Genomic DNA, 14,121 nt, shown 5'->3' on the forward strand with positions numbered 1-14,121 from the left:
TGATTTTTAAAATATGCATTGTTCATAATTCAAAGGTCAGGGGGAAAATGCAATAAAGACAGTGCTTGCTTTGAAGAACTGACAGAAAAATTCAGTTGTAAAACTGAATCTAGAACCTTTACCTTCATAAACCAATCCTCCTGGATCTCCTTGCTTCTACAAGTCTTATGCTTCTGTCTGCTTTATAAGTGGCACAAATATCTGCTACATACACTCAGCATATTATATAGTTTTTATTTTTGTTATTGTAGTAAAACCTTCTGTATTTCCATTGAAATCAACAACAATTACAAAGGGTGCTACTGGATGCATAATTATGTATATTTTAATTCTGGATTCCTCATCTCCCGCCAGTTCTCATACTTCCAAATTTCCTGAACTACTCTTCCCATTCCCTCTCATGCCTACTTCAGGTTTTATAATCCTTTAAGCACAAAGACAAGCGCCTGTTTATAATTTTATGTAGTATTTAGTCATTTAGAACTTGACAATGTTACTCTCCTGATTCAACCTTTTTTTCTCACAGTGAGCATTGCGAGAACAAAGAAGTATTTCTGTTTCCTACTTTGAAATATAGCAAAACCTAAATAATAAGAGTGTATAAATTCTACACATGCCTGTTGGTAATCTGCAATGTTACCATGCTACATGCTGTGGGGAATACAAATATTCTCAACAATCCAAGTCAGGTGAGACTGCAAAGGCTTGTCCATCAATAATTACAACTCAAGGAAGTAAATGTTTAGTGTTGCTAGATATCCATAAACAAGAATCACAAAAGGGCAGACATCAGGATGTTTTCATGACTGAGAAGGCAATTAAGCCTTGAAGGACATGTATGGTTCGGATTTGTTAAAACACCCTTCCCTCCTTCCATCCCTCCCTCCCTCCCTTCCTTTCTTCCTTATGGTTTGGATTTATTAAAACACCCTTCCTTCCTTCCTTCCTTCCTTCCTTCCTTCCTTCCTTCCTTCCTTCCTTCCTCCCTCCCTCCCTCCCTCCCTCCTTCCTTCCCTCTCTCCATCTGCTTTATAAGTGGCACAAATATCTGCTACATACACTAAGTATATTTGTGGTTTTAATTTTTGTATCTCAGTAAAAACTCCTGTATTTTCCTTCCTTCCCTCCTTCCTTCCCTTCCTTTTCCTTTGCTCCCTCCCTCCCTCCCTTCCTTCCTCCCTCCCTCCTTCCACATGCTCTTCCCTGTTGCCCAGGCTGGAGTGTAGTAGATCAATCATTGCAGACTCAACCACCGCTTAAGCAATCCTCCCACCTCAGCCTCCCAAGTAGCTGGAACCATAGGCATGTGACACCACGCTGGCTCATTTTTTAAATTTATTTTTATTATTTATAGAAATGGGGTTTCGCCACATTGCCCAGGCTGGTCTTGAACTTTGGGGATCAAGGGATCCTCCTGTCTCAGCCTCCCAAAGTGCTGAGATTACAGACATGCACCACCGTGCCTGGTCTCTAAAGCATCCTTTCATTTCAGCTTCTCTTACTGACTTTGAAGGGTGCCCTCCTGCAATCATGTTTTATTGAACATGTGTTAAAAAAAATCACTTGGTATAGATGATACTTGGGCTAAAAGGATACTGATTTTCTTTTATCTAGCCCTACTTATTAAAGATTAAGGTGGCATCATAGTTCAACTTACAATGATATACTTATGAAAACATCTTAAATAGGACCTTGCCTTTTTCTCCAAGAACTTTAATAAAGCAACTTAAAATATGTTGTAATATACTTCTTCATAGAGCGTGACTAAAATGTGAGGTTGTTTCTTGCAGATTGAATAGTTTATTGGGATTAGAACAACAAAAATTTTGGATCAATATACATAAAATGCCAACCCTTATTAGTAGAAGGTTTGGAATGGATTATAATAACTTAAACTAAAACCTCAAATATTCTTGCAGCATTAACTTGATGTAAGCTCAACTATCTATAAACTAAACACATTCTCTACAAGAAAGCAAAATATGGTTATCTAAAAAAAAAAAAAAAAATGTGAAGCCTAAAGTCTCCTTGCCTATAACACGCGGGGCTCATATTTTTCACTCTCCAATAGTCTCTCTGGGGAATGCAGATAAAAGTATGACTACTTCCAGAGAAGAGCAAGGGACAACTTCCCAGTGGTCGAATTACTTCAGAAGCCCCAACCCTGGCAAATACAGGACAATGAAGGTAAATATAGGAGGAATCATCTGAAGCTTTTTTTTCTCTCTCATAATTACTGAAGGGCTCTCCAGAGAAACCCATGTGCCAACAAAAGTAAAAGGGCAGGAGCTGGCTCTCACATTGCATGCTGAGCTGAATTTCGTGTTCCATTAAGATTCAAACGAAAATTAAAATCAGATAAAGATTTTCACATTTAGAATTTGATTATTTTTGTGAAAATAAGACAAAATAATTCTCTTAAAATAGCTAAGATGTGCTTTGGTCACTATCAGAGAAAAGATGACAAACATAATATTAACATAAATAATACTAGTTATATAACATAATATTAACATAAATAATACGCCTGCAATCCCAGCACCTTGGGAGGCTGAGGTGGGCGGATTACAAGGTCAGGAGTTTGAGACCAGCCTGGCCAATATGGTGAAACTCCGTCTCTACTAAAAATACACAAGTTAGCCAGGTGTGATGGCAGGCGCCTGTAGTCCCAGCAACTCGGGAGGCTGAGGCAGGAGAATTGTTGAACCAGGGAGGCAGAGGTTGTAGTGAACCAAGATCCCACCATTGTACTCCATCCAGCCTGGGTGATAGAGTGAGACTCTGTCTCAAAAATAATAATAATAATAATAATAATGACACTTATTAAGGGTCTACTCTGTGCTTAACTACCTTAATCATCACGGCTACCCCTTAAGAAAGATTTGATGCCCATTTTTCAGAAGAAGAATAGAAAAATTCTTTTCCCAAGACCCTACAACTAGTAAAAAGCAGAACCCAAGTCCCTCTGATTCCAAAGCCTATGCTCATTTCATTTCCCAGGATTGGTTACAACCTATGTCTGGGTTAAATATTCTTGTGAAAAAATAGAACTGCCTAAAAAGAATTATATATTGATGTGAAAAGATTTCTTCTTTTTTTTTTTTTGAGATGCAGTCTTGCTCTGTTGCCCAGGCTGGAGTGCAGTGGCGTGACCTAGGCTCATTGCAACTCTGCCTCCCTGGTCCTGTCAAGCAATTCTCCTACCTCAGCCTCCCAAGTAGCTGGGATTACAGGCACAAGTCACCAGGCCCAGCTAGTTTTTGTATTTTTTTAGTAGAGACGGGGGTTCACCATTTGGTCAGTCTGGTCTTGAACTCCTGACCTTGTGATCTGCCTGCCTCGGCCTCTCAAAGAGCTGGGATTACAGTTGTGAGTGCCCAGCCTATGAAAAGATTTCCCCACTCCTCACCAATTAAATGTGTTCAGTGTACTTGGACCAATGTAAATGGACTAGGTGAAAATAAAAATTAAAAACGAAGAGAGAAATTGAACATTTGGATATGTTTCTTACAGTAATATTCTGCACTACAAAGTCAGGCGCTTCATCATTTGTGGGGTTGATGATAATAGAAAATGGTATCTCCACAGACTGTTGCTTCCCATCTGTGACGTATACTGTGAACAGGTCGGCAGTTGGTTCTGTCCTCAGATGCCTGGACTGCACATAGTTAATGTGAAAAGCGTTCATGTCTTTCCACTGAAATGAATCTAGAGCACACCAAGATGGAACAGATAAATAAGAAAAATATTTTTCCAAGTTATTGGTCCTTAATCCTTAACCTAATAACAGCCAGTTTCTCAGGAATGCAAATAAGAGATCACAGCAGTTGACCTAAATATCTGCTATCAAAGGCTGCTGCAACAGCCAACCATCAACATAAAAGCAGATATCCACGGATCATAAAGAAGGATCAAATTTGCATGGAGAACAGAAGAGTGATAATTACTAACCAGTATGCACAGGGACTTCAAGACTACTTCAGATACTTAGAATAAATGTCAGAGACCTTCCCTTGATTAAACGACTACTTTTGCATGAATGGTTCTCTGTCATGCTTGAATAAAAGAGACCACTTCCTTCATGTAAGGGCAAAACAAGAGTCAATCAATCATCTGTCCACTCTAAGACATACATATCAAGCAACGGGTTGGATTGAGTGGAATTAGCTAACCCACTGTTTCGATATTTTGACATGGCTTAAATCCAAAGAGAAAAATGCTCTAAGATGTGCATTAAGTCACAAGAAAAATTGGGTAACATTAAATGCAATTAATCTTAAATTCAGTCTCTTTCATATTTAAAATGGACATTCTTCAAAAGAGGGTTGGAGAGTCATTTATATGTCCTTGGAAGATTTTGTTTTTGCTTTCTGTTTTTGTTTTGGTTGGTTTGTTTTTGCCTGAAATACAAGAGCTATTTAAGTATCTGGGATACATTTTGGTTTTGAAATCAATGTCATCTGCTTCAACATTTCAGGCATTCTCTCTGTTATACCCATAGTATATTTCCTCATCCTTTCCTCCAATACCTATTCAAAGTGCTAGAAGGTTGTGAGGACGAGACCTTGTGAGCTCCCACTAGATTTACTCTATCATGGTATCCTGTGTTGCTATGAGGGCCTTTTAAACCATTACCTCATCAATGTTTATTCTTGGATTTTTCATAAATAAAATTCCATTTATTTTGAAGTAAATTTGCATGCATGGGGAAATTCAGAATAAAAATTAAAATGAAAAATGGTAAGATTCAAAAGTATCAGCTATAATAGTAATAATAATAATTCATTGAATACATATGGTGCTTCAAACTTTTTTTTTTTTGAGATGGAGTTTCACTCTTGCTGTCCAGGATGGAGTACAATAGTGAAATCTCAGCTCACTGCAACCTCCATCTCCTGGGTTCAAGAAATTGTCCTGCCTCAGCGTCCCAAGTAGCTGGCATTACAGATATGTGCCACCATGCCCAGCTAATTTTTTGTATTTAGTAGAGATGGGGTTTCACATGTTGGTCAGGCTGGTCTCAAATTCCTTACCTCCAGTGATCCACCCACTTCAATCTCCCAAAGTGCTGGGATTACAGGCATGAGCCGCCACACCCAGCATTTTAAACATTTTGAAAGTCCTTAGCCCATTACTAAGCATGAGCTGGCCAATCACATCCATAAATACAATGAAGGGAGTCATTGCTGGTCATGAAGCTATAACTTACCTATACTTATGCCCATATTGCTTTTTTCAAAACCCACAGAAGGGAGTATATTTTCGAGGTAGCCAAACTGAGGAGGAGACACCAAAACAAATTCCAAGTCATCTGCTGCAGTGTCAGGGTCACTGGCAGACAAATGGTTAACGGTAAGAGCTGCTGAGCAGCCCTCATCTACAACAAACATGGAACCTGCATACAAATAAAAACACAATTACAACTTAGCATGAAATCCTCTAAACAGACTAGGTAGGACTACATGCAGCAACTGAAATTCTAGTTCAGAGAAGCTACCATGTGCAAAAACATTTCCATAGGAGATGTCCATTTTCTCGGGTATAATTCTCTTTAAGGTGAAAATCTTGAGTGGTAATGAGTGAATTTACTTTCACTTATGGAATTACATTTTTTTCTTGTACAGGTAAGCCAGGCAATAATGGAAAGACAGCAGAAATAGTAACTGCTCCAGCACAGCCCTTTAGTCATTCTCAAGGAACTCTGAATTCCCTTATATCTCTATGGAAGTGGCAAATGAAAGTAGGAATTGCCAAACTGTTTTAATGTTAAGCCACTAAATGTAGTTTATGTACTCTTCAAGATCAGTTGTTACCTCTGTTTGTCAGAGCGTTAATTGCCTGAGAGCTATTATGAATTGCTCATAAAGAAGATATTTTTCATGCCTTGATGCTTAATTATTCTGCTGGGATAATGCTTTCTTTCCAGAACATTGCTTGGGAGATAGTCTGCAAATTACAGTAACATTCATACATATGCTTATATTTTTTTCTGAGAGACAGAACATATACATAATGCCTGTGAGGAGATGACTTTCTAAAAAGCAAGTAAGGTTAAATATATATAAATGGTCTCCCTGCTATACTCATTCTGTTCTAATAGATATTGTTATGGATAAAATAAATTACTTTCTCTTCAGCAGGCAAATTATATTTTCCCATGTGAAATAAAATCAGAATATTTGAGGATTGCAATGTTGTCCTTGTCCCAACACACACACACACACACACACACACACACACCAACGCATGTATTCTCTATCCATACAGAAATATTTAAATTTTCAAACATGTAAAGTCTATGCCCTGTAATCTTAACAGATTTGGGTTTTCCACAAATTTGTGTTGAGGCAATTACTGAAAGGCAATTCTGTATGGTGGTTTTCTTTTCATATTATAAAAAAATATATTGTTTCACTGAACCATAGGTATGACACTAGATCAGATAATGGTACAGTAACAGAAAAACACATTGTCACCTATTGCAATGGAAGGTGGCTGGTTGTCTACTGGATATACTGTGATGTTGAGATGATACACTGGAAAGGACTCATGAAGAGGAACAGATGGATTAGGTCCATTGTAGCAGCAGCCATTCACAAAAGAGCCAGCCTCTCCATCCGAAACCAACAATGTAATGGTGTCAAAACAAGGCATCACGCCAATCTCACCACCTGGAAGACACAAACTATAGCTGAAACCTGACTTTTAAAAAATATAGAATACCAAGATTAAATCTACTCACACCTCTTCTACAAGCATTGAAATGGCAAGGGAAAAAAAGTTAGTGGATTAAATAAATGTAAAACCCAATTTTATCACTATGAAATCAAATATAGTCATGAAAATGATGCAAAAATTCTTGCCCATCTGTTGCCTCTGGTGAACTCCCTACCAGCCATGTATTACCATAAGGGGGGACAAAACAGGGCTAACAAGGGTTTGATGGTTCATGAATGAACAAGGCAGGGACCTGGAACTTCACTAGTGAAGGTTTCATTCTTCCCTTATAATTGTCTCATGTTAGGACCAACCTCAGGGAGAGGGAGAAGGCATCTGTGTTCCTTTGGGAATTGCCTTTCCATTTGCAGTAACCATCTTAAATGAATAACCATCAACCACATAGCAGTTATGAGAAAAGAGGATGTCGGATAGGTGAAATACAAAAGTAGGCCACCTTTTTGCCACTTCTTTCAATATTTTCCTTATTATATATTAGCCAGGATGTTTTTAAAAATAGCAACTGTGCATGGAAAAAAAGAGGCATTTATTTTCATTTTGTCCTTTTCACTTTGTAGGTCTCACACCTGTGAGATTCAAAATGCTCCAAGCTTAGATAGTGAGAGGAAGAAGGAAAAAAATGTCATTATTAGATAGTTTATTAGCAACAGGGCAATCTGCTCTTGAGTTACCCACTAAGGCCATGGAGTAAGAGAGGTTGCTTTTCAGGACACTGAAAAGTTGTACACATGCACTGCTGGTATTTTTCATGCATCACCATGAAAATCCTAAGAACAGACTGATATGTTGGTTGTGCCCCCACTCAAATCTCATCTTGAATTGTAACTTTCACAATTCCTACATTTTGTGGAAGAAACCCAGTGGGAGGTGATTGAATTATGGGGACAGGTCTTTCCTGCCCTGTTCTCATGATAGTGAATGAGTGTCACGAGATCTGATGGTTTTAAATATGGGAGTTTTCCTGCACAAGCTCTCTTTGCCTGCTGCCATCCATGTAAGATGTGACTTGCTCCTCCTTGCCTTCTGCCGTGATCATAAGGCCTTCCCAGCCATGTGGAACTGTAAGTCCATTAAAGCTCTTTCTTTTACAAATTGCCCGGTCTTAGGTATGTCTTTAGCAGCAGCATGAAAATGGACTAATACAGGGAGCCATTAATTCTTGGAGTTTTGATGAATCTAGGATATAAAAGATCAGGGACATCCTCTCTTTTCCTTGGACCATGGTCAAATCTGCAGAGCTCTGTGGCTGCTATTATTTCCCATCTAAAAATGACAAGGAAAATCTAATGATGATATTATTGAGCAACCAAGTGATCAAAGGCTGAGAAAACTGGGCTTAAAAGGAAAAACAATTGAAGTTGAGAGAATTAGAAAGAAACAACCAGCTTTCAATGTGAGGAAGAGTCAAAAATAAGAGACCTCTCACCTATTCATAGATCTAAAATACAAATTGGCTTAAAACATTTGTTCATTAGTAATTCACTCAATAAATATCTGTTCAATACCTTCTATGTGATAATTAGTGTTTCAGGTGCACCAGCAGAGAAAAGGGCAGACATTTTGGAATTGTCAAAAGACATTTCAAAAGAATGTCAAATGTCAAAAAAACTCACTATGCATCAGGCATTGATACAGTCTAATGGTAGAGAAGAAAATGCAGAGTGGTTAGAATAGCACAGATGTGTGTATGTATGTATATATATATACACATATAATGTAGAATCCCCCACATGAAATTGCTACTATGAAACTATTTTTTTTAAACCTGTTACATAGCAATTTTACATGTTTCAGCCTGACTGTGTGCAAGGTGCTAAAGATGAAAGAAAATGAGTTTTAGCTGACAACGGCGTAGGGGCAGGGCATAGGTGCCAAGGAAAGACAGCAAAGTTTTCAGATGCCTTTGCTGGTTTTGTGCTGAGCATTAAAGAGTAAGAGTTTGCCAAGCAGATAAGCAGATTGGGGGATGGGACAGGAGATCTGTAGGGAGAGGCAATAGGGGAGAGAAATGAAAAGTCACTGCAGAAAGAGAAGACAGCTTAAGAAAAAGAAGGCAAATAGCAAATTTCTCTATAATGGAACCATAGGATATTTACAGAAATAGCTGGGAAAGTAGGCTGAATACTAAGCCACTAAAAGCCTACAACATAGGCAGAGAAATTCTTTACCTTGAAATGGTATATAGCCTAAGGACATGATTTGTACTTACCAATGTTAATCATAGTGTTTTTGTTTTTGTTTTTGTTTTTGTTTTGAGACGGAGTTTCACTCTTGTTACCCAGGCTGGAGTGCAATGGCGCGATCTTGGCTCACCGCAACCTCCACCTCCTGGGTTCAGGCAATTCTCCTGCCTCAGCCTCCCGAGTAGCTTAGATTATAGGCACGTGCCACCACGCCCCAATAATTTTTTGTATTTTTAGTAGAGACAGAGTTTCACCATGTTGACCAGCATAGTGTTATTTTTTTTTTTAATTTGACACAGGGTCTCACTGTGTTGCCCAGGTTGGAGTGCAGTGGCACGCTCATAGCTTACTCTGGCCTCTACCTTCTGGGCTCAAGTGATACTCCTACCTCAGCCTCCAAGTAGCTGGGACCACAGATGTGTCCCACTATGTCCAGATAATGTTTGTATTTTCACAGAGACAAGGGCCTCCCTATGTTGCCCAGGCTGGGCTTGAACTTCTGGGCTCAAGTGATCCTCTTGCCTCAGCCTTCCAAAGTGGTGAGATTACAGGTGTGAGTCACCATGCCTCGCCTCAGAAAAAAAAAAAATTTTAATTACTTCATGTTTAATGTTTGGAGAACAGCAAACTAATAATGGACTTTTATATAGTAAAATATTATTCTGTTACTAAAACATATTTATGATGACTTTCTAACATTTAATATCCATTTTAATAAACATTTTTAGGTGATAATCTAAATGATAAAAGTAAACTGCAAAACAGCATGTACCACATGATTGCAACTATGTTACAACTACCGTTACAATAAAGAAGAAAATACTGTGATACTGCAATGTGAAGAATGACTATCTTTTAGACAGGTAATAAGGTGATTTTTCAAAACTTCATTGTACATTTCCATTCTTTCCAAGTTTTCTGCAATGAATGTGTATTGTTTTTATACGTATAGAAAACAATAAAGTAATACTGATAAAATTATTCTTAGGTGGCCTTTAAATCAACATGTAGAAGCAGGAGAGGGGCTAGAAGACTCACTGAACCCTCAGATCCTACAATACTGTGGTTCTTTATCCTGATCCCAGCACAGGGCTGGGTAACTACCAATTGAGTAACAGTAACATTACAAAAAAATGTAACATTCAAATACCAAAATACCCTTTGAATTCAGTATTCCTTCTAATTTAGTAACAGAACCATAAGCCATCTATTTGAAATAATTTGCCCCAATGTCCTACTAGTTTTTTTTTTTAATTAGTTAACTGTCCTGTCCATGGCTGTCACACTAGAGGAGATGCAGAAATCTGTATACTTGATGTTTAGCATTTAGAACAAGGCACTGGAAAAGAAGACAGATTCTTCTCATTCCTACTTTACCTGTGCTACACGAGCCTGCCAGAGATGTTAAATAATTAAGCAATAAATAACAATCATTGGTCTTTGGATCCCTTTTCTTCCAGTCTATTTCACTTCTATTGGGAAATTAACAAGTACCTAGTTGTGAACTCCTGAGAGATATCAAACATATGAACTGTGCTCTCCAGGACAAGGAAACCACTCATGAAACCTTTCCTAAGACTAAACTCAGGTAAGAGGATAGAGAGATGCCACTTAAAGAAAAAAGATGTCTGATGAAGTGATTAAACTGTCCCTTATTAACTAATTGGCCATGAGAAATTTATTGTTTCAATAAATAATTGTTTTCCAAAGTATTTAGGACAAATATTTCAAAATGTTTTCTCCCATTTCTGAATTACTCTTTCGCTATCTCTATCTCTCCTCTGGAATTTCTTTCATGCCTCACTGCTGAGTGTATGATGGACTATATTGTTTGCCAAGAACAGTGGCAAGGAAAACCTGGCCGACCCTCACCCCCCAAGTGGAAAACTGCTTGGGGCATCCTAAAGTAGCAAAACAGTATATGGATATCATACACCGGTTAAGGACAGGTTACCTGCCCCTGCCCCTGCGGCTCCCTCATGGAGAATACTTTCTAGCTTGTGTTTGATCAGTGGTAAGCAGGCACCAGCTGACTACCTAGTTCATCTTGGTTCTATGAGAAGACACAGAACACCTGTTTGTTAATAATAATCATCTGTTCAGAGAGAATAACGATGTGGCTCAGAATCTCCTCAAGGCCCTCAGCCGGAAATGCTGCCAGCCCCTGAGGCTCTCAGCTAGGAAGGCTGTTGGCCCCTAGGTAGTCCCACTTCGCTGTTCTATCTGGGTGTCTGCTTCATAATGCCTTCAGTGCCGCCTGGGTGGGGGTCTCTATGGCCGAGCTGGTTTTGGTACCTCACTGCTTAAATTCTCTTCAAATAAGAAAATGATTTGAATTCTGAAAGCTCTTATTTCTTATACCACTCACCTGGCCTTACATACTTGATTGTACTTCCTGCATTAGAATTTGCAGTTTAAAGAGGCATATGCATGAGTAGACAGGAAATTGCACTAGAGTACAGCAAAAGCCAGCAGGACGAAATATACAGCATTGTTACCAAGGAAGTGTTCCCAACCCAGACCTCAAAAGATGTGCAACGGGAGATGATGTGATGATGTGCAATGTGTCAGTCACACTGTCATCTGTGCATGCAGATCTGCCCAGTTAAGGCAAAGTCTTACACAGGTCTAGGTCATATTCCTGTGTACCCCATTATGCCTAGTGCTATACCTTGCAGATATCAGATGTTGATTTAACACATTTTTAGTGGAACAAATGCCACTTGGGTGACAACATAAAGCAATGCCAGAAGTGTAGGGCCAATGCTAATAAACAAACATTTTCCATACATCTAACCTGTGTTCATGCTGTTGTTTGCTGTGGGCAAGTCATATACAGGGTAAGACATTATTGTTGCTTTTCAGGAAGTCAAAAAGCAGACCAGTTACTTCTTAGGTGCTAATTGGTGATCAATAAGCTTTGAAAACTGATGATATAATTACCTTAGGAGCTTGCTTCAGGCATTCCTGTCTTGATTTATAGATCCACAAACTATGATGGTCAAATTGACCAAAAAGTCTGAGGAGCATCACAGGGTGAATGGAAGGTCTGTGTGGTCGTGTCAGGAACAGAGCAGCAAATAACATCTGCCCTTTCTCCACTGTTCGAAATTCATTATAATAACACAATCACCGTACTTCCATGTATGGTGATCATGCTGGAAAAATGGAGACCAGGCTACAGTTGCTTCTTGTTTTTAATGGAAGCAAGCATGATGACTGATTATGGGAGCCCACACTGAGGAGCGGAGACTCTCATTTTGTTTGCATTCCTTCACTGGTCACCAGTGACCAGTGTGTCACTGGTGCTGCTTACCTGTGTGTTTGTATGTCACAGCCTCTGAGATAACATCTCTCTGGGAGAACTGATGCACTGTGACTCCAGCTCTCCTCACCACCCCATGCTGAGGTTCTCGAGCAATCACAAACATCAACTTTAAGTCATCGCTGTCCACATCAGTAGCAAAAATGTATTCGGAGGTGATGACTACCTCTCCTCCCTCTGAGCAATTCATGACAGGCATGAGGTCCGCCTTTAGGACTGGTCGTTCATCATTGACAGGGACTACCTAAGCAATGAAAAAAAAATGCATGTTTTCAGAAAAAAAAAGAAATGACAAATTCTTTGATAATCCATTGCTCATAGTCAGAATGAAAGGCATTTTTGATCTTGCAGACACATGAAACAATAGCTATAGAATTTGGCCAAGCAATCTGCATCTTTTAACTTTTCCTATGTAAACCATCTTGCAAGGAGTGTCCCATGTGAGAGACATTTTAGGTAGCAATGGGAGAATATGGTTATGGTTCAAGACTCGAAACTCTCATTTGTTTCTAGACAGACAAAATATAAATGTAATATAAGGCATTCTTCGCCAAAGCCCTTATCCTCTTTCATTAAATTCACACATTCCAGAGGAGTTCTGGTCCTTGTGGTCTGAGGCATTTACATTTACTGCATCAAAGTTATTTTTGTTTCAAATTACTTGGTGATTACAAAGCTTTCTTCCACCCTCAACTTCCTGCCACCCAGGAAGTTTCTCTGGACTTATAATAAGCAGCAGCTGCATTTCAAAGAGTTTGAGTTAAATATGAAACTCTGTAACTATTCAATCAATGCCAGGTTTCAACTTGACAAAATGTTTTTCTCTCACATGAAAATAAAACTCCAAGTAAAAAGGAAAGAAAAGCAACATGGGATCACGCTGGCTCTCTAAATTTAAAAAGATCGTGTAGAAATCTGGAAAAGTATATCTTCTAAAAGAGAGTGAAGACAGTCCCCTTCTGAGTTCACAGCCACAGCTTGGTGTGTGCTGCAAGTCCACCACGTCTGCCCTGCGAATCCTGTCAACCCTATACCTTCTTCCTTAATGCTCAGCCAAAGTGATCTTTTCAACATGTGGATTTTAAGTCACTGCCTTACAGAGACCTTCTGTGGCTTCCCATTGATTCTGCTGGGATTTCTCTGACTTTATCTCATGCTATGCGGTGCCTTTGCCACTCCACTCCAGTTTTATCCCAACACACATTCCCACCATCACAGGTCTTTGCACCATCTCTCTTCCCACTGCCCATCTCTCCTCCCACCAGGGAATTCGGTTCCCAACTCTGCTTGGTTAACTCCTCCTTCACATTACATAGGGATTCCTCAGGAAATGCTTCCTTGACTATTTAACTAATTTAGGGGCTTCTATTATTGACTCGCTTTTAGCATCCTATTTATGTACAGTGCCATCTAAATTTTAATCAATTAATTATCTTGGTGATAATCTGTTTAATGCCTGTCTTCATCCTTGGCCTGTGACCTTTAGAAGAACAGTGACTTTGTCTTATTCGTCATCATATTCTAAACATCTAGCCTAAGACTTGGCATAGAGAAGGCACTTATTAAATATTTGCTGAATAAATGAATGAGTGAATGCAACTATGCATATATATCCTGATTACTCTGTTATTTAAACAGGCTAGTAACTCTAAAGCAACTATACATTAAATCGTTTGGACACTTCCTTTAATCGATAGAGAAACTGAATAATGAAAGCTCCAAGCTGGTTATTTAATTAAAGATTTTAAAAGCCTAGAGTATTCTCTACTTTTCTATTGGCTTAAGAAAAATCATCTTTGTTCAAGTCCGCTGAGTGCATTCATTTAAGACCCTCTCCAGTATTGTTTTTGACTCTGAGGAATATCACCAACAAAT

The 14,121-nt window shown here is 38.9% G+C and overlaps 1 protein-coding gene across 18 annotated transcripts in view; it reads right to left on the reverse strand.

The window, feature by feature from the left end:
• FREM1 (FRAS1 related extracellular matrix 1) overlaps positions 1-14,121 on the reverse strand; it is a 163,586-nt gene that overhangs the window by 66,035 nt on the left and 83,430 nt on the right. For all 18 annotated transcript variants that reach the window (XR_013534284.1, XR_013534281.1, XR_013534286.1 and 15 more), the window contains exons 16-19: positions 12,238-12,490; positions 6,477-6,671; positions 5,210-5,395; positions 3,512-3,708 (exon numbers count right to left, since the gene is read on the reverse strand). Coding sequence is in view for 8 of the 18 variants with exons in the window: in XM_035305987.3 (XP_035161878.2) it covers positions 3,512-3,708; positions 5,210-5,395; positions 6,477-6,671; positions 12,238-12,490 (831 nt within the window). In the remaining 10 variants the exon portion in view is untranslated. The remainder of the gene's footprint in view (positions 1-3,511; positions 3,709-5,209; positions 5,396-6,476; positions 6,672-12,237; positions 12,491-14,121) is intronic.

Source organism: Callithrix jacchus, chromosome 1 (assembly GCF_049354715.1).
Source record: "Callithrix jacchus isolate 240 chromosome 1, calJac240_pri, whole genome shotgun sequence".
NCBI classification, from domain to species: Eukaryota; Metazoa; Chordata; class Mammalia; order Primates; family Cebidae; genus Callithrix; species Callithrix jacchus.